The 20,883-nt window shown below is 29.1% G+C and overlaps 3 protein-coding genes across 4 annotated transcripts; all 3 read left to right on the top strand.

The window, feature by feature from the left end:
- Positions 1-2,047: 2,047 nt before the first annotated feature.
- Positions 2,048-6,233, top strand: LOC105791390 (protein NDL1). Its single transcript, XM_012619485.2, has 11 exons — positions 2,048-2,340; positions 3,597-3,696; positions 3,779-3,876; positions 4,007-4,095; positions 4,247-4,307; positions 4,390-4,476; positions 4,562-4,639; positions 4,747-4,803; positions 4,895-4,950; positions 5,045-5,180; positions 5,660-6,233. The coding sequence occupies exons 1-11, from the start codon at positions 2,281-2,283 to the stop codon at positions 5,879-5,881; spliced, it is 1,044 nt and encodes a 347-aa protein (XP_012474939.1). The 5' UTR covers positions 2,048-2,280; the 3' UTR covers positions 5,882-6,233.
- Positions 6,234-9,976: 3,743 nt separating this feature from the next.
- Positions 9,977-11,825, top strand: LOC105791688 (1-aminocyclopropane-1-carboxylate oxidase 1). Its single transcript, XM_012619926.2, has 3 exons — positions 9,977-10,118; positions 10,270-10,493; positions 11,093-11,825. Exons 1-3 carry the CDS (start codon positions 10,017-10,019, stop codon positions 11,679-11,681), a joined length of 915 nt encoding a protein of 304 aa, XP_012475380.1. The 5' UTR covers positions 9,977-10,016; the 3' UTR covers positions 11,682-11,825.
- Positions 11,826-16,372: 4,547 nt separating this feature from the next.
- Positions 16,373-19,493, top strand: LOC105791774 (tetraspanin-2). 2 transcript variants are annotated; one of them, XM_052633112.1, is made up of 2 exons: positions 16,373-17,071; positions 19,056-19,493. In XM_052633112.1, exons 1-2 carry the CDS (start codon positions 16,570-16,572, stop codon positions 19,352-19,354), a joined length of 801 nt encoding a protein of 266 aa, XP_052489072.1. In that variant the 5' UTR covers positions 16,373-16,569; the 3' UTR covers positions 19,355-19,493. The 2 variants fall into 2 exon arrangements, with proteins under 2 accessions (XP_052489072.1, XP_012475485.1); XM_012620031.2 differs by having other exon boundaries at positions 16,379-17,067; positions 19,052-19,493.
- The last annotated feature ends 1,390 nt before the right edge of the window (positions 19,494-20,883 follow it).

Raw genomic sequence — 20,883 nt, 5'->3', positions numbered from 1 at the left:
TTAATATAAAATTTTAAGAGGAAGCGAAATTGAATTATAAATTTTTAAGATATCAAAATATAATTTTATCATTTAGGATTTTATAATTTCATTATCTTTGAAAGGGCTAAAATAATTTTATTTCTATTTTACGGCCTAAATTGTAATTTTATCATATATAAAATTATAAACTTAATATTTTATGAGGGATTGAAATGTCAATTTTTTTTATTTTTTGGGGAGCAATGCCCTTTCCTGCCGCTAAAATTCGTTCCGAGAACCTTATCTAGGTACATTCCAATTATCAAATTTGGACCATGCTCTATAACGATTAATTAAAATGATAATTTTTTAAATGTATATTCTTTTATACTTATAATTATAATTGTATTTAAAAGTGTATTTGTAGTTGTTAATAATTTCTCGATTTAGTGGCAATAACATTTGAATTGTGTGATGAAAAAATTTGGAACTTTTAAAACCTTATAATTTCAAATACAAAAGATAATGTATTAAAATTTGTACAAAATGTGTAATTATAATTACAGTAAATAATAATCAAATTATGGATCTAATTATCATTGATAAAGACACATTGATTTAAATAAATCAATTTTGAGTTAGATGAACGGCAAAGCAAATTAAAAATAAAAAGAAACTGTAACTTCTAAGGCCAATTTATGTATATGAAAATAAAATATATAAAAATTAAAAATGGACCCACAGAAAAAAAGCATCCAATGACAGAGGTACATATATCAATACGGCGCCAATCTCTCTTTTATCACATGTGAAAATACTATGGACCCACTAAAAAAAGCAACCAATGAAACATGTACACGTGTCTGCGGCGCCAATAATTTCTTTTTAGTTAAAAAACAAATGATAATCATTAACCTCATTTTTTCTCTAAATATTCTCCGCAAAAAAGAATGGTTAAATTGTGGTTTTGGTCCTTTTGTTATAATTAACATTGAGATTTAATTTATGCATCTCAATTTGACATAATTTGATCTCTTTGCATTTGTAATATCGTTAGTTAGTCTAAATAGTTACCACTATTAATTATTCAGGTTAAATTACTTAATTTTTCTTACAAACACTCGTTTTAATATAGAAATTTGATTAAATTGTTCTTGATATAAGTGCCGACAAGGGAGGAAATAATAAGGAGACGGTAGTGGTGCAAGGAAGGTCGGTTCAACTAAATAACCGAAGAAATGAGGTAAGTGAGGAGGATAAGGTAGCAAAGGAGGTTGAGTGTTAGGGAGTGCTTAAGGTTGTTGAAAGGCTAAAGGATTGATCCCTCGTTCATCGCTTTATAGGGTATTTATAGGGAAGGTCTTGTGCTCAATAAGGCCACATCATCGAAAAGTTCGAGACATGATGATCGTGCGATCAGCTAGGTGGCAAGACCATTGTATATGAGTGGTCCTCATGCATGGTATTGTTCTAACATTCCATTGACTGAAGTAGTATAAAGTTGTTATGCTCAATGGTCCCCCTTTTAAAGGAGAGTGTGTTCCCACTAAAAGTAAATGCTTGGGTGGTTGGTCACTGGTAGAGGACCGTCCAAGCACTTAGATGGTGAATATGCCAAGTGTTGTAGGCCAAGAGGTAAGTGGAGAACCGTTTGCAAATGTCTTTTAGGTGTCTTCTCGTAGTGCCACATGTCGTGCCGAAAAGGGGTATAACAATTAAACTTTCAATTCTTGCACTATTTCGAATTTTTAAAATCTAGTCAATCTACATTTAATTCCATGAATTTAGTATAAATCGATTAACTGTTTGAAATTAAAATACCGAGATTAACAGTTTCAAATTAAAATATAGATATTAAATATTAAATTTAAATATAATAAAAGACGAAAACGTAAATTAACACAAATAGAAAAAAACCGAAAGCTAATCATCAACAAACGAATCCATGTTAAGTTATATAGAACCTTTCGTTTTGTTGAAACGGTGTCGTTTGTTAGTTGCTGTTGCGGTTGATATAAACTTAACCAAGGGTCAAGATTTTAACCAGAAGTAAGGTTAAAAGAAGTAAATCCGTTTGGTTCAATTAAAGCGTCGGTGGAGCTTTCATCAATGGCTATAAAAAATAATCCAAAAGAAGGAGAAGAAGAAGAAGAAGAATCGCTTGATCTATAAGCCATTAAATCGAAGCAATAAGGCTTTATATTTCTCTTGAGAAAAAGGAAAGAAAAGAAAAAAAAAAAGCTGTTATTGTTTGAAGAAAAAGAAGTTTTTTCTTTTGTTCTTTCTTTGTTTGAATATAACAGAGAAAGAGCCACAGCCATGGTTGAATCAAACGATTCCATTCCTCTTGATGCTGAAAAGATCTATCTCGGTGGAAAGGTTCTTACCCAATTTTTTTTTTCTTTTTACCCATTTCCCATTTTGCATTGTTGAATTTTTTGGGTTTTTTTTAAAGATTTTTTGAAATACTGAAAATGGTGGAATTTTGGGTTGAATTTGATTAGGTAATATTGAGAATTTAACGAAATGGGTTTTCACTAGATCTATGTTTTCCTTATTTGGTCTTTTTTATTTTATTACATATTTTCATTTGTTGAATTGGAGTAAAGATTCCATTCCCCCCCTCCCCCGTTTTTTCTTCAAATGGGAGGTAATTTTGGGTTAATTTGAACTTGATTTGAAATTTTTCACAATACCAAGGATTTAACAAAATGGGGTTTCACTAAATCTTCCTTATTTGGTCAAATTTGCTTGTATTTTACACATTTGGTAAGCTGAGGCAGTTTCCATTTCTGCTCTTGTTATATATGTAGAGCAATCATTTTTTTTTGGTTTCTTCACAAATCACAACCTTCTTTGTCTTTTTTACATTTGTTATGGTAATGGGGTTATCCTCTTTTGTATCAAAATTATCGTGTTCTTAAGTTTAGCAATTCATTTACAGTTTTATGTATAAATTTTTACTTTTTACTTTTTCTTTTTAAATTGGTTGAAGATTCTTTCCTTCTTAGTTGCTTATGATGACAAAATAGGTTGGATAATGGATTCTTTTAACTATTGATTCATATGGGATTATTCAACTTGTGTTATGCAGTTCATTTGAAGATACCTTTTCATTGTTTCACTATATATATATTAAAATTGCCTAGCTGTAAATGTACTTTTTTTCCTTACATTAACCTAATGTCAATGTCTTCTTTTAATATTTGAGAGATTCCAGCATCCCATGCTTTCCTTTTAGACTATCATCTCCTTTTTGAAGAATTGCAATGATTAATATCAAGAACCACTCATTTGATTCATCTGTCTTTTCTTTCTTTTTATTTTTAAAATTCTTTTACAAAGTTATGTTTAAGTTGTATTTTGATGAAAGGGATGAGAGTGCACATGGGATGTGCTTTTTGATGAATAACTTTTATTTTAGATATAATTGAAGTGTTTCTTTTCTTTTCTTCCTTTTTTAAGGGTCACATGAAACTAATGATTTGTCTTATATAACTGAAACCTAAAAAAAAATAAACTATCGACTTAGAAAAACATTATGGTACTTGAAAGTTTCGAATACATCTATTCTATTATTGATTGGAATTCTTAACTCTATCTCTTATGTGGATTTATATTCAATCTTACATCAGGAACATCATGTACGCACGCGCTGTGGTTCTGTGTCTGTTATAGTATATGGGGATCAAGACAAGCCTGCACTAATTACATATCCGGATCTGGCATTGAATTGTAAGTATTATTCTGCTTGGTCGGTGTTTATCTCCGATTCTGCTTTCTAACAATTGCATTGTATGGTTCGTATATGTTTCAGATATGTCTTGTTTCCAAGGATTGTTCTTTTGTCCAGAAGCGGCCTCTTTGCTGCTGCACAACTTCTGCATTTATCATATTAGTCCTCCCGGACATGAGGTCTGTAAATTTGTTGTCATATTCATATTTGCCTTTTACACACTATTTTATCTCCTTGCAACGAAATCAATTATTGGATTTCATTATTCACATAGTCTCCTTTCTGGCACTTTCACAAGAGTTCTTGCAGTTGGGAGCTGCTCAAATTTGTCCAAGCACTTCCCCGTATTCTGCTGACGACTTGGCCGATCAGATCCTCGAGGTTCTCAACTTTTTCGGGTAATCTTTTTTTTGGTTTTCTAAGTACGACCTTTTTTTTTACTCGATGCTGCCATCTCACTTACGATAGTATCTTAGTAGAGAGCTATCAGATTTGGTTGGTGTTAATGTTTTAGTCGAAAAGGGGTTTAATACTTGAGAATCTGTTCAGGCTAGGTGCAGTGATGTGCATGGGAGTAACGGCGGGTGCTTACATTCTTACTCTATTTGCTGTAGGTTTCTGTATGAATTCTTTTGAGTATTATATTTAAATTTTTTGATGAGGGTTCATTGACAAAGATTTTTGCATTGCAGATAAAATACAGAGAACGCGTTCTTGGTTTGATACTTGTATCCCCGCTTTGCAGAGCACCTTCTTGGACTGAATGGTTTTATAACAAGGTTTGTTACTAACATTGTTGGTTATAATTAACATCCTTTGTTATGCGTTTATATCGTATTGACTAAAATGACTTATAATCTCTAGGTGATGTCGAACTTGTTATATTTTTACGGAATGTGTGGACTGCTTAAAGAAATTTTGCTTCAACGATACTTTAGTAAGGTATCCAAGCATTTTCTTCCTAGTAGACTATCGTTTTAAGTTTCTTTTTTGTTATATTCTAACCTCTCAAGTACGCCGAATGACGAGATTTCTGTAAATTGTAACAGGAAGTTCGTGGTAATGCAGAAATTCCCGAATCAGATATTGTTCAAGCATGCCGAAGAGTAAGTGCTTTTACATTTCTTTTACATTTTGCTTTTGATTCCTTTTTTTCTTTGGATTCACTTTATTTCTACGGCATGTTTGTTTTCTCAGTTACTGGATGAGAGATATGGGTCAAACGTGATGCGATTTCTTCAAGCCATTAATAGGTACGATACAAAAGAACATGACTGCTTTCCTATTGTCACTTTTTGCATGTTATTCGGCTTTATTACATGAAAACTTTGTATCCCCGATTTGCAGAAGACCTGATCTTACCAGTGAGTTGAAAAGGCTAAGATGCCGTACCTTAATATTCGTTGGGGATAGCTCACCTTTTCATTCCGAGGCCCTCTATATGACATCCAAGTTGGATAGAAGATTTAGTGCCTTAGTCGAGGTAAGTACAAACTATGTATTATAGTGGTTAGTTTGTTACTAGGATGTCGAATGATGCAAAATGGTTTTAGTATCAAAAAATTCCATTAGAGATAGGGATTTGGTGGTAAAAGTACTATGAATGCCCCTGTACTAGGAGTCGTATAGCATTTTGCCCTATCTATTCAAAATATGAGTAGATTAGTCCTTGTAGATTAGATCAAAGAGCAAATTGGTCCTTTTGTTGAAAATTCCATTCATTTTTACTATTAAAAACTGGTCCTTATACGTCAACATAAGGTACACATGGCATGCCACGAGTCATTGTCTAGTTATTTTGTCAGCCGCACCAGTTTTTATTAGTACAAATGTATGAAATGCCCTTTGATCTAACATAGGGACGAAATGCAATTCAACCACTACAAGGACTTCAATGGTACTTTTACCAGGATTTGGCCCTTCGGGATTTCAGGGCATAATAATGGAAATGCTTACTTGCAGGTCCAGGCTTGTGGATCAATGGTGACTGAAGAACAGCCACATGCGATGCTAATACCGATGGAATACTTCTTCATGCGGTATGGTTTGTATAGGCCTTGTCATTTAAGTGACAGCCCAAGGAGCCCGTTAAGTCCGTCTTGCATCTCACCGGAGCTACTCTCACCAGAAAGCATGGGTTTGAAGCTAAAACCGATAAAAACCCGAGTTTCACTCGAAGTTTGACAAGGTGGGGGACTAAAAAAAAAGATGGAAAATTTCCTTTTGTTGTTAAGATTTTACTTGTTTTTCGGTTCATTTTTGTCTTTTGGAAAAAAGAAAATCATGTATAAGGATAGAAGAAACACGGTTTGGGTAAGTGGGAGGTGGTGGAGAGGATGATGTAGATAAAGAAGCAAGAATATAGGGATTATTATTGTTATTATTAAAATTATTATATAATAATGGGTAAAAAAACATGGAATCATTCTTTTGTAGTCAGTCATAAAGAGGAGTCAATTGAACTTTGTATGTAAATTCTAAGGAGATTTGGGATTTTATTTATGATGAATGATGAGCAACAAAATAATTACATATATATGTATTTTGATTGTTTGCCATATTTTACTCTATTTCTTGGTCATTTTGGATCAAAAATCTAACTTCAATTCATTTTTGAACTTTAAATCATTTTAATTACAATTAGGTCTTTTCATTACTAAAATTATTAATTTAATTATTTAATGAATGTGTAAAACAAAGTTTCATTTGGTTTTTGAAAATATCATTTTCATTTACAGAACACGTTTGATAAATAAAATAAAGTGCATTTTAAACAGGATAGCAGATTTAATATTTTAATAATTATCGGAAAAAAATAATATTTTATGTTTATATGAGTTTAAAATAATGTCAATTCATTTTAAGTTACAAATTATTTTATTGTTTTCTAATTTTTACATATTTTTATTTTCCAAAATTATTTTAGAATTTTCAACCTTCATTTTCCAAGAAAACAAAATGATCTATGTTTTTTAAGTCAAATGAAGCATTAGTCGATGTTTACAAAAGTTTTATTGTTCATTCTTTTTTTTCTTTCTGATTTTTTTATTTTTAAAAGTTATACAAAAACATTATTTTTTAAAAAATTGTTTTAATAATGAAAGGACCTAATTAATATAACATTGATAGTTTAAATATATAATTAAAAATATTTTACAATTTGAGAACCAATTAAAATAAGGGTCATAGTTTAAGATGTCTATTGCAATTAACTCTAATATAACTAATTTCATTAGATAATTCATGTGGCAATGGCAGGAGTTTTCATGTATAAGTTTTATATTTTTATATATTTAGAATTTAATCCTTTTATTTTATTTTCAAGAGTGTAATTTTAAAATTTAAAAATCAAGTTCAATTGTCAATACTATTAAAATTCTTTTATTAAATTTATTAATAGTTTGTATAAAAGATAATGTAAATAATGTAATAAACCTAAATTTAAGAGAATAATTTTAAGAAAGTTTGCAATTTTAAATTTTAAAAACAATTAAATTCCTCGAAATAAAATAAAAAATTATCTTGAAATGTATAAAACTTCAACCATACTTTATCCCTTCCACAATGATTATCACACAATAAGAAAAACCAAAACAAAAGCTTTTTTAGCATGGTTATTTAAATCAAAACCGACTTAGGATATTGATCTAGAAAAAGGATTAAATCAGTTGAACTGTAAATCTAAAATTGATTGAACCAGTTTTAAATTTGGATATAGAAAAATAAATGAGGGAGAGATGGAGGAAAATTAAATTTAATTAAAATTTGACACTTGTCATGATTTAATTGGCAGATGGAATTTTTTAACGGAAATAAATGGTTAGACTAAAAATATTAACAGATTCAAAGTAGAGGTACCGCTTTTTACCCAAAAAGGTCAAAAAAGGTACCTAAATGGAAAACATTATAGTTCAGGGTCATATTTTCATTTAAGCCTTAAAAATTAAAATTATATCGACTTAATTTTATTTTAGTTTCGTATGATTTATTATAAGTGCCTGAAATTACACATAATCGATACATTAAGCATTAACTCATGTATATATATATATTAAATTAACAATGAAACGTTTAACTCCATAAAAAAAGTTAGGGTAAACCACACCAGTCATTTTAAATTATTACTAACGTAATATCTCAAAATTTTGGTTCTTAAGAAAAGACAAGTATTTTAAAGCTGAGTTAAGTATTTGGATAGAAAGAACGAATAATGAAATTTAGTAAAGATATTAAATTGCAAATTTTAAAAGTTGAGAGATTAAAAGTGTAAATTTGCCATTTTAGGAAAAAGCCCCAAAATTTAAGAAATATTTTTCTATGAATGTGACATTGAGATGTATTGAAATGTTGAAATTGAAAATTGAGATAGGGACTAACTTGAATAAAGTGAAAAGCATAGGGCAGCAAAAATAAAAGAAAAGAAAAGAAGAACGATTAGGACTGTAAATATACAAAGAAAATGTCACGACTCAAGAATGAAATTGTAGAGAAAGTTAATGGCAAAATAGTCATTTCATAAATAAGATAATTATGAAAAATATCATGGTTGTTGGCAATATATAGGCCATTGGATGAGATTGGAGAATAAGATGAAATGCTAGTGATTTGATTAAAATGATTAAAGTTAGATTTTTATATATATTATAATTTTATATTATTTTAAACTCTATAAATTTTAAATTTAGTACATCTACTTTTATTTATATGAATATAGTCCTCTATTTATTATATTTTAAAATTTATGTTCAACTGTTAGTATTGTTAAAATTATTTTATTAAATTCAAGTTCATTATAACATTAATTTTAGTTACATTATTACCATATTTTTTATTTCAAAATATTATACCAATTAATTTAACAAAAAAATTAATAATGTTACCCATTTGAGTTAAATTTTGGAAATGTGAAAATTACATTGATTATATTCTAAATTTGTGAGAGTACAACAAACTAAGATTTCGTGACTAACTATTTATTTATTTAAATTTTTTTACGATAAATAAATTAATTTGGATATTATCTTCTGTCTGCCCATTAAATTCCCAATGCTAACTATGATTATGAACCATATCATAAGAATGGTGGGTTTATAATAATTTTGGCACTGCAACAAACTCTTGAAATAATCAACGAATAGCCTCATAATGCCACTAATTCCCGCAAATCACGTAAAGACAAATGCAAAATGATGATATTCTGTCAGAAAAAGAAAAGAAAAACTCAGAAAGCGCCCATTGTTAAAATTCCTTCCTTGATTTTTGTTCCCCCCGTTTCTCTTTGGTTGTTTTCAGAAAAAAAAATATTTCTATAGTTGTATTCGGATTCGGGATTAGAGTATAATGTATTTTAACATATTTAAATTTATATTTTCTTACGCTGACAACAATATCAATGTTAATAAAATTTAAACCTTAAACACCATAAATGATACACAGTTAACTTCATCATTATAATTTACATATTTTTTTAATCTGTAGTATATAAAAATCTGTCTCTAGAATTAAGGGGGTATATTTGTTTGAAACCAATGAAAGTTCCCACCCCTGGTTTTGCTGAATGCAAGAAACTGGCGATTGGGCAGTTTACATTTCCAACAAATTGAAATATAATAATAAAATAATTATTCTGAGTCAGCTAGTATCTTAGAAACCCAATCAGGAAAAACTCTCTTCTTTTTCCCTTTTTGTTTCTTAAGAAAATGAAAGAAAATCATGATTCCCTTCATAAACACAGCAATATTGCATGTATTGATTGTAATTTAATTAAATTTACACTGACTCCATGTTGTTTAATGAATTGAACTTGGACTATATTAATCTTTCTCTTTCAATCAACCCAACATAGTATTTCTCGACTTAATTTCGGATTTGGATGATCTTAAATTGGGTAAGTTGTATTAATATTTATTTAATTATGATTTTTCATATAAAAATTATCTTGAATTTTTGGTGTTTTCATTGTTATGTGAGCTAGCAAGTGGTAAAAAAAAGAAGAAAATTAAATAGTTGAATGATTAAAATGAGTTATTTTTCTCATTATAAATTCGGGTTTTAAAGCTCTAATTTATTATCATAACGGGTTTTAATTTTGTGTTTGAATTCAATTTCAACAGGTTAAATATTTAAGTTGGAGTCAAAATTAACTAGTCTACCTAATGTCATTTTTACCTAAAATTAGTGAAAAAAATGGGATTTGAAAATTCTTTTAGAAAGGGAAAAAGAGTTGAAGATTATATAAGCTAGGTCCACACAATCAATGTATTGATGGCCTATAAATAGTGTTCCGAGTTCACCATTTTTATTGCAATTGGGATTAGATATGGCAATTCCAGTGATAGATCTTGCTGAGCTCCATGGTGACAGAAGGAGCAAAACAATGACTTCTCTTCATGAAGCTTGTGAGAAATGGGGCTTCTTTCAGGTTAACAAATTATCTTCTTCTTCTTTTTTTCGCTTTTTATACATTGTTAGTGAATCAGAAAATAATTATATAACTTCATTTTCGATGATGGATTACCATCATCTTATTCACCGACAGTGTATTAAATATGAATAAAATTCATTTTTTTCAGGTTGATAACCATGGAGTTGATAAGAAGTTAATGGAGAAAGTGAAAGAGATGGTGAATGGTTACTATGATGAGAATTTGAAGGAAAAGTTTTATGAATCAGAGATGACTAAAAGTTTGAACAAGAATGAGAAAATCTCCGACATGGATTGGGAAAGTACTTTCTTCATTTGGCACCGTCCAAATTCTAACATCAATCAAATCCCAAACATAACTAAGCAACTATGGTGAGTCAATTCAATCGTTGTTATGATTTTTCCTTCTTTTTTTTTGTGTTTAAAACTTGTTTTTGAGATGGTAAAAATTTTAATTGAAAGTCAGGATAATGTTATAAATTTTAAAGTTAAAATAAATTTTATCAACAGATATACTTAAAATACTGTAATTTAAGTAACTCAATATAAGTGTTGAATATTATTCTAAACACATACTCAGTATTTGACACTTACTTTAAATCTAAATAACTGGATTTAAGTAATGAGACCGTAGTTGGAATTAGATTGAATTCAAAATATATTTGTTATAAAAAATATATACCCATTTTTAGTTTTGGGCTTGTGCCTTTAAATTTAAGTTTGATTAACAAAATATAACGAAGGAAAGTTAAGTGTTGTGGTAATGAAAACATAATTTTGAAATATTAAATTGAGAGAAACGACCACAAAGCTTGAACTTATACAGTAAAACGAGCATAAAAATAATAAAAAAATAAATAACATGCATATTCTATAATATTTTAATCAATTTGGGTTGAAGTTGAATTATTGACCAAACTAAATTAAAGTTAGGGTTCGAATTGATCTGATCGAGTTTTTGGGTTTTACAGTGAAACAATGGAGGAATACATAGCACAATTGATTAAACTAGCTGAAACCCTATCGGAGCTGATATGCGAAAATCTAGGACTAGACCAAAACCACATAAAGCAAACATTCTGCGGCACCAAAGGCCCCTCCATCGGCACCAAAGTGGCTATATACCCACAATGTCCTAACCCAGACCTCGTCCGAGGTCTCCGAGAGCACACCGACGCCGGTGGCATAATCTTACTTCTCCAAGACGACCAAGTCCCGGGCCTCGAATTCCTCAAAGACGGTCAATGGTTTAGAATCCCACCGTCGAAAAACAACACCATATTCGTCAACACCGGCGACCAAATCGAAGTGATTAGCAATGGGAAGTACAAGAGTGTGTTGCATCGTGTAATGGCTGAGAAACAAGGGAATAGGCTTTCCATTGCTACGTTTTATAACCCTGGTAGTGATGCTGTGATTTCGCCGGCACCGGAATTGTTGTACCCGGGCAATTACCAGTTTGGGGATTACTTGAAACTATATTCGACTACAAAGTTTTTGGAGAAAGGACCAAGGTTTGAATCGATGAAGACGACGATGGTTAATGGTCACCATGGTTGAAAAAAGCAGTGATTTGCATGGCCTCAAAGTGGGGGGTTTTTTTTTTTTTTTTTAATACAGTTTTATATATGTTTTTATGAGTTATGTTGCTTTGTTTCCTATCTAAAAATATTTGTATTTGTATTCTCTCTTTTTTTTAATGAAAACAGCTTTTTTTTAATATCTTGAAATTTCTGGATTCGAGAAATCCTTTCAATAGAAAAATGTATACTTAAAATTAAGATAACATAAATTTTAATTTAATCTAATCATACACATTAAATTTTAATTTTAATTCTAATTCTAACGTTTATTCTATATTAATAATTTATAAAAATTAAATTAAATTGAATAAATAATTCCACATAAAATTACACAAAATATAAACATCGGGCTCTTAATAACACCCACTTAATTTTTAATATTAATAAGTATGATATGTCAGCTAATGAAAACGTCCGCTAGTCATAATATAAGCAGAAAACCTTACCTTAGAAATGTGATTATTAACATATATTTTAAAAACAAATTTAGAAAATGATAGACGGTATAAATTAGATATTTACAAATATAAAAAATACATAAAATTTATATTTATATTGTCAATTGAGTCTTAGCTCGATTGGCATGAGTATGTTACCAATGTAGGACGATGTGAGTTTAAGTGCGCTAAAATACATTATCTTTCTATTTATAAGTTGGGGAGGGGCTATAGATAATTCTAAATATCGTGCAAAATAACCTATAATGAGCTCATATTTTCAAAAGAGATTCAACCTGGACAACTATATCATATATGATGTTAGTAGAATTTGAGTCTGGATTCTAACTATAAAAACCTCAAGTTGGCAGAATGCATGTGATGTATTTATCCGACATGAAACATGGGTGTTGGGCTCCGAGTTTGAACTTTTTTGCTTAATGCTAAGACAAGAGATTTGAAGTGTAAAGTTGAAGGATGGTCACAAACATTGGTTCATGCATATGCCCCAATTCTCTATTGCCATGCATAACTTGATATGATTAGTAAAGTTCAAGGATGTAATTAAGATTCAAAAAGTAAGGCATCAACTTTCTTAAAATAATAAAAAGAAAAAGAAATATTTTTTATTAACTTAAAAGTTCTAACATTTTTGAAAGAGTAAATTATAAATTTTTTTTTTATTTTTTAGGGACTGATATTGAATTATATATTTTTTGAGATGATTAAAGTGTAATTTTATGAACTTATTTTTTAAAAAGAATGGTAAATATAAATTTTATATTAAGGGGAGCAGTTGAAGGCCCTGCAGACTCCTAACTCGCCCTTGATCTGGGGAAATTAGTAGGAATCAGAAAAAAAAATTGTCAATTGGACAAGTTGATTAGCTTTGAGTTAAGTCAAATTAGTTAGGGTCAATTCAAGTTTACAAGTTCAAGCCATTTCTAGGTTCATATGATTTAGGGTTAGGGTCATTTAAGGTTTTTTTTTATTCATGTTTAACATTTAAGTTTAAGTCATTTCAAGATTCCGTTTAGTTCAAGTTTGTATCATTCTAAATTGGGATAAATATCAAAAGTACACATGAACTTTGATTTTGTACAATTTTATACATGAAATTTTAATTTGATTTAACTTTCACAAACCAATAACAACATTATTGAATTAACACCATTTTATATTGACATATTACATACACAAATAATTATATCAATCCAATATGAAAATAAATATATGTATCCATTTATCTAAACGTATACAATTGAATCAAAATTAAAGTTTTACGATATACGTATGAACCACAATTCAAGTACCAAATCAAAGGTTATGTATTGAATCGCACATTAGACCAAAGCTCATATATAACTTTGATATTTATTCCTTTTAAAGTCAGATATTTTTTAATACAGTTTGGTGTATTCATATTATTGACTTTTATGATCATTTAGATTTAAGGAGTAAAGTTAAAGGATTCACAAGATTATTCATGCATAACTTGATTTGAATAGTAAAGTTCAAGGACCAACTTTAATATTTTAAAATCTAAGCATCAACTTTCTAAGTCATTTAATTTAGCATTAATTTTCATATAAATCACAAATTTTAATTTCATCAAACTACATCACTAAACTTTTATTATTAATAAATTAGGTAACTTACACCAACTCCATTAAGTAATTCTATTGAAAAGTTTTTATCCATGACTTGACATATCTCAAAGTTTCTTTATATTTTTAAAACGCTTAATTGAATGATAAGCCTTCAAACTATACTCTTTTTTGAGTTAAACTTTTTTTTGGTTGAATCAAGTACCTAAATTATAATTCTGTCATAACTATTATCTTCGTTATTTGATTGGATGAAGTGTTTTTTTTTCAACGGAGATAACGGTTGGAACCCATAATAGTTACGGAATTATAATTTAGGTACTTAATTCAACCAAAAAAAAACTATTGAAATACTTAAAAAGGTATAGTTTGAAGACTTATCATTCAATTAAGCTTTTTAAAAATAAGTCACATATGCATGACGAAGCAATTTTTACATTAAAATTATTCAATGAAATTAACATAAGAGACTTAACATGTGTTTTTTTATACAAAGAGATTTAATTTGTCAATAATAAACTTCAATGATATAATTTGATCACATTAAATATCCGTGACTCGTATGAAAATTGATGCTAAGTTTGGTGACTTAAAATGTAAATTACCCCAACTTTCTTAAAAAATCGATTTAATCAGGAAAATAATTTATGCTTAATTTTCATTTAATACTATTTTTTTGTTTGATTTTTGTACAACCCATACCCATATAACAAAAAAAAATTCGTTCTTAGAGGAAAAATTTTGTATGAATAGAATCAAAATTGTTAAGAGTTGCTAAAAATTTGCATCCAATGGGTCAAACTTCATTTGTAAAGGAAGTACAACAGGCCCATTAGAAACTGGAATTAGGGGGAATTCAAAAAAATTCTCTAGACCTGTTCACGGGTTAGGTGATTTATCTGATCCATGAAACTTGAATTGCGTTTGGATTTTTTTTTTTAATTTTAGATTGTCCTAGCCTAATTTGAATCAAATTTAAATTAAATAATTTTAAAATATATTTTTTAATAATTTTAAATAGTAATATAAGTTATTTTAGTTGTTCAGGCTGGGCTTGATCTCATCCTTAATTTTCTTTAAAAAGATTTAGTTACGATCTATTTTGACTTGATCCATGGATAAGTTTAAATATAATTATTTAAATAAAGTGAATTAATCTTTACATAGTACTGTAGCCTATATTAATTGAACAAGTACGATTAATTTTTCGGATCGAATCCATTTAAATTAGTTGAATTCAAATTTAAGAATTTTGGGTATTTTAGATTCAAATTTGTTTGTTGGGTTTCTTTTTATCACATCATTTTAGGTGTTGATTAGTATCATCTTTTTTAATTAAATTAACTTGAGTTTGAATTGAAATTAAAAAGAAGAGATTTTGAAGTTTGTGTGAGTCAATAGGGACAGAAGACACTGTTGTCTTTACCAAAACAGAATGGCCTGGCCTAGTCTGGTCTGAACCTCAAATTTAACTTCACTGAGCTGCTGGGAACATGATTCAATTTTGACATTTACCACCTTTTTACTGTTTTAAGAAACAGAAAAATCAAAGCAAACTGCAAAAGATGAAACATAACATAATTGCCGGCAAAAGATCATGTTGGTACCGTACTAACATCATACTTTGCTTCTTTTGTTCTTTCTTTTTGGGTGTTATCACATTATATTAATGTTAGTAATGATCAAGATTAAGCTCTTTTGATACAAGTGGCCCGACCCAATTCAAAGTTCATGAGGGAAATGGACTTAGTTTAGAATTTAGACTTAATCATGAGATTTTATCACAAAGAAATTTCGATAGGAAGAGTTGAAGTTTTAAGGCGATAAATTTTAGAGTTTAATACGAAGTGAGGATGAATTAGAAGGGACTAATTTTGTTATTGGACTTAAAATCTCAATTCATGAAGACAAACCCATATCGAAAATATTAACAAGTTTAGGCGTTACACTTCAAGAACTCCAATTAAATCCATACATATAGCCATATTATAATCAGTCGGCATTCAAGTATTTTTGGATCAATATGTCTTCATACTTTGCTTCTTTTGTTCTTTCTTTTCGGGTATTATCATAATATTTTAATGTTAGTAGAGATCAAAGATTAAGCCCTTTGTATTACTTTTTCACATCCTTTATTTCTTCTTTCTAAAAAAAAAAAGAGAGTGTGTGAGTACTGGGGTATCTTGAAATCAATTTTGTCAAACTTTTCCCATTTTTCTAATTATTCATGATAATATTTTCATATTAATTTTAAGATTTTGGACTTATAATAAAATGAGTTTTGGATATTAATCAATAAAGTTTCATATTATTTTTATAAATGTTATAAAAAATTTAAGTAAATAAAACTTAATCGATACTCTTATATAACAATCCTTTTAAAAATAAATTTTATATAGATTTTAAAATTATTTTAACTATTTATGTTTTACATCATAAAAAATAACATTAATTATAAATAAAATAGAATTTAGTTCAATTTCAGTAATCTTTACTTTTTAACTTGTATTTTATAAATAGTACAAATATTTCAATTTGGATTTTTTTACTCAACCCTAATGACGACATATTACCACTCTAATATAAGGTTAAAAATAGTACTTACGAATCATTCGTTAAGTAGATATGTTTGTCAATGTTAACAAATACTCAATCACCTGAACACTTCAACATCCTTTGAATGAGGGGTGAACCTACTTGGTTAATGGTACAAATTGTACTTTTAACCCTCTTAAACCTTAATAAAAACAGCATAAAAACCCAATCTTCAAACACCATTTCCATCGTATTCATCTCTTTCCTTTAACCACGAAAAAACACCATGGGAGTTTCCAATAACATAACAGCAGTTCTCAACATAGTTGCTCTCCTCTGTTCCATCCCCATCATCGCCGCCGGCATATGGTTAGACCAAAAGCCCGACAACGCCTGTGTCCACCTCATCCGGTGGCCGGTCATCCTCCTCGGCTTCCTCATCCTCCTTGTCTCCCTCGCCGGCTTCGTCGGCGCTTACCGTTACAAAGAAACCCTCCTTGCTTTCTACCTTTGTTGCATGGCCATCCTCATTGCCCTCCTCCTAATTTTGCTTGTCTTCGCTTTCGTCGTCACCAGGCCGGACGGCAGCTATGACGTGCCCGGAAAAGGTTATAAAGAGTACAGGCTTGATGGGTACTCCGCTTGGCTTCGAGACCATGTGGTTGATAACAAGAGTTGGAGAAAAATCAAGGCTTGTTTGGCTGATACCGGTGTTTGTCCTAAGCTGACTCAAAAATTTATTACCGCCGATCAGTTCTTTGCTGCTCATATCTCTCCTCTTCAGGCAAGTTCATGCTCTGTTTTCTTACATACATACACCTTTAATTTAACTTCATATTAAGATTTCATATTAAAACTAAAAATTTTTATTGAAATGATGAACACTTATGTATTTCGGGTTAAAAGCTTATCTCTATATATCATAATAATTTAGTTATTTTATTAATTATATTAATTTTTAAAATAAAATAGATAATTTTTAATTAGAAAAGACTAATTTCTTTATTATTTTAAATAAAGAAATAAAATAAAATATGATTGTTAACATATTTCCCGAATATATGATGAAATACTAGTAGCTTTGAGAGATATTAATGGGATATGGTATAGAAAAGACATTATCATGTTCATTTTCTATATTTGTCTGACAACTAGAGGAACTTTTTATTTTGTTTTCAGACAAAGTAGCAAACCGGTCTTTTAGATGTTTACATTAATCAGTGTTAGAAAATTGGATTAAAAGAATATGGCATTTTCTTACTGGTTTAGTTCTAAGAAACATCTGGATAAATATCCAATTTATTTGTCCCACTATAGATTGAAAATGATATCATGTTTCAACATTAAACATCCAACATATTTCGTTAAAATTCAGAAATTTTAAGAATTTATATTTAATGCATTCTACCATCTTTTACGTGATTCAATGATCCATTAATTTTTCATAAGAGATCTGTGTTTTCTTTTTCCCTTCTTTTACTTCTGTTTTTTTTAAAAAAAGAAAAGTATAATGAATTATTTTGTCCTTTAATTTTTACTTCATTTTCATTTTTAAACATTATATTATTTATCAAATCATCTTAAAATAAATAAAAAGTTAACTTTTATTATCTTTACTGATCCACGTGTATGTTACGTTAACAATTAATTAATTTTAAAAAATTTAAAACATTTTTATAACTTTTAATGTCGATAAAGTTAATAAATATTATTTTTCTTATGTTTTCGGTGATTTGATAAACGATACAATTTTAGTAGTTAAAATGATGAAAAATTAAATGAAGTGTTAAAATATTTTTTTTTTATAAAATTGAAGGACGAAATAGATAATATGTATTTTTATATTGATGGGTTATATTAGATGATAATTGAATATTAATTTTTAGGGGAAGTTGCTAGTATTATAAGGATATATTAGGACAAGACTTTGATGCCTTAAAGTTGGGCCAAATTTCACATTAAATAATATAAACTTTAGGACCCACAATTATGGTGTTTTGATGTTTAATTTAGGGTAGATAACAATACCACGATTCATTGGGACCCCATGGATTGATCAAATTGATCCACACAAGATTTGTTAGCACTAACTTTTTTGCATATCTATTTTCCAAAGAGAGGGAATTGTCTACATTTAAACTCTAGATTTGAGGTTAGTCATTTATTAGCAATGAAGTGAAAAAATTATTTTAGAGAAGGGTCTACGATGAATCAAAATTTTTTTTAGAGTTAAAATATAATTTTACTATTTAGAGATTAAGATTATTGTCTATTCATTTACCTCCACCCTTGTATGTAATACCTATTATTCGAACTTAAGACGTAAATTTTGAAGTACTCAAGTAAACACTCATGGCCAATACATCAAACACTAACTAATTGACAACTTTTTGTTATGTTAATCATAGCTTAAATCATGGCCCTTTTTTTTCATAATGCATCTAGAAAGGATTAGGATTAAAGAAGAAAACATGGTGTGTGGTGTGTGGGGTGTGGGGCTTCAAATTCCAATTTGTGGGTTGGAAAAGTTAGGGCCAATGGAAGTAGTACCTAAGGGATGAATTATTAGCCTGAAATCATGGAATTTTTGACTTAATAAAAAGGTGTCCATTTTTAAATAAGGTAATCCACTTTGTCTGCTAATAACTTTTGTCTCTTTAATCAACAAAATTTTAGATTTAAATTCATTTTTAACGACGTATCATGCTGTGTAAAATTAATATCCTCAGTTCATCAAATATTAATTTTCTTTTTTTACTGTTTGACAGTCAGGATGTTGTAAGCCACCAACGATCTGTGGCTATACTTTTGTGAACCCAATACAGTGGACGAACCCAACGAACCCAACCGGCGACCCTGACTGTTACCTATGGAGTAATGACCAGACCCAGCTCTGCTACAACTGTAACTCATGCAGGGCTGGTTTGTTAGGGAACCTAAGGACCGAATGGAGGAAAGCCAACATTATTCTAATTGTGGCGGTGGTGCTGTTGATTTTGGTCTATGTTATTGCTTGCAGTGCCTTTAGAAATGTCCAATCGGAGGAACTCTTTAGCCGCCGGAAACATTGACAATGGTTTCTTCATCGGAAGTTATCTCTTTTTCTGCTAGCTTTTGAGGTTTCTTTTATGTGTTTTTTGTTGGATGCGTTTGTGTTGGGGTTGTAGATGTAATGAATATTATCGTAATTATTAGTACGTGGATTTGTTATTTTCTGTTTGGATTTCAATATTTTACGTCATTAATTCGGATTTGAATTTGGACAAGTGGAATTTTTCTGACTTGACTTCAAAAATAATTCGAATAAGTAATTAAAAAAAAAGACCTAAACTCGATGGTCAAACCCAAATAGCAAAATTTGAAGTAGTTCAAACTTGAAATCAGTGACGGATCTTGATATTAAGATTTGAGATGACCTAATAATTTTTTTTAAATTAAGAGTTTAATGAGAATTTTAAAAAAAAATAAGACTGCTTAAAATTTTCTAAAAACTTCGAAGGAAAAATGAAATATTTCAAAATTTTTGGAGACTTAAAAAAAATTCTAAAAGTTTCAAGGGAAAAATCAAAACTTCTCAAAATTTTAGGTCACTATAATTGTCTGATTCTACCTGAAATGATCGACTTGAAACCTTGATTGGAAAAATTAAATTGACTCGAACTAAAATGACTTGAACCTTAAATTATCAATACTTCTCGTAGTTTTTAAAACCTAAATTAAATCGTGACCCACAATCAACTTGCACTGAGAATAACCCGAACAATTAATTACACAAACTCAAAATGATTGAACTTAGAATGACTTGAACAAGTAATCTACAATAACTCTAACTCAAGTTTAAATCCTAAATGACTTAAACATGAAATGATTGTAACTAAAGATAACATAAAAAATAACTCAAACTTAAAAGAATCTCACTCAATTAACTAAATAAAATTATCTAAAAACACAAATAATTTAAACTCGAAGTCGAAATCAAGAAAATGTTAAAATCCAAATTCATCAGTCCCAAATAAACTCCAACAGGACAGATCTGTGTTTTTTTTGTTTTGTTTTTGTTTTTTATCTAGAAAAATGAATGAAAGGGCCACCTTGTGTAATGAAAACGAGAATAGAATCTTGAGCTTTATTTTATTTTCATTCACGAGTACAAGATTCTCTCTTTATTATACAAAAAAAACAAAAAAAAACCCATAAAATAAAGGTTCTTTATATCCGAAAAGTGTGTAGAAATAAACAAAAGGGGTCGTTGAAATGTTTGACTATGTTTTGGGAGAATGGAGCAACCCTACTAGCATTGGCATGCACAACCTCCCACTCACGTAATGCTTTTATTAATTTACTTAATAAAGTAAATATTTAAAAATTGCACCGACTAAGAGAATAAATGCCTTAAACTCCGTTAACACATAAATTTTATGCATTATCGATAAAGAATAATGCAATTTAAAAAATAAAATTTAGAGATTATGATCTAAGATTTAAGATTAATATGGAATTTTAGGTTTAGTATTTATATTTAGGGTTTCATTTTTAAATTTTATATTGAATTTTAAGTTTTGGATTTTATTTAAATAAAGATTAATTAATATTATCTATA

This window comes from Gossypium raimondii, chromosome 7 (assembly GCF_025698545.1).
Source record: "Gossypium raimondii isolate GPD5lz chromosome 7, ASM2569854v1, whole genome shotgun sequence".
Classification (NCBI taxonomy): Eukaryota; Viridiplantae; Streptophyta; class Magnoliopsida; order Malvales; family Malvaceae; genus Gossypium; species Gossypium raimondii.
Note: the sequence above shows the minus strand (reverse complement) of the source record. Positions and strands in the feature narration are given on the sequence as shown.

Bases quoted from the DNA above. Each gene is read 5' to 3' on its own strand.
- LOC105791688 (XM_012619926.2), top strand. From the start codon at position 10,017: ATGGCAATTCCAGTGATAGATCTTGCTGAGCTCCATGGTGACAGAAGG. The intron at 10,119-10,269 runs GTTAACAAATTA...CATTTTTTTCAG, and splicing joins AGAAATGGGGCTTCTTTCAG to GTTGATAACCATGGAGTTGA. The intron at 10,494-11,092 runs GTGAGTCAATTC...TGGGTTTTACAG, and splicing joins AACATAACTAAGCAACTATG to TGAAACAATGGAGGAATACA.
- LOC105791774 (XM_052633112.1), top strand. From the start codon at position 16,570: ATGGGAGTTTCCAATAACATAACAGCAGTTCTCAACATAGTTGCTCTC. The intron at 17,072-19,055 runs GTTCATGCTCTG...TTTGACAGTCAG, and splicing joins TATCTCTCCTCTTCAGGCAA to GATGTTGTAAGCCACCAACG.
- LOC105791390 (XM_012619485.2), top strand. From the start codon at position 2,281: ATGGTTGAATCAAACGATTCCATTCCTCTTGATGCTGAAAAGATCTAT. The intron at 3,697-3,778 runs GTAAGTATTATT...TATATGTTTCAG, and splicing joins TCCGGATCTGGCATTGAATT to ATATGTCTTGTTTCCAAGGA. The intron at 4,951-5,044 runs GTACGATACAAA...CCCGATTTGCAG, and splicing joins TTTCTTCAAGCCATTAATAG to AAGACCTGATCTTACCAGTG.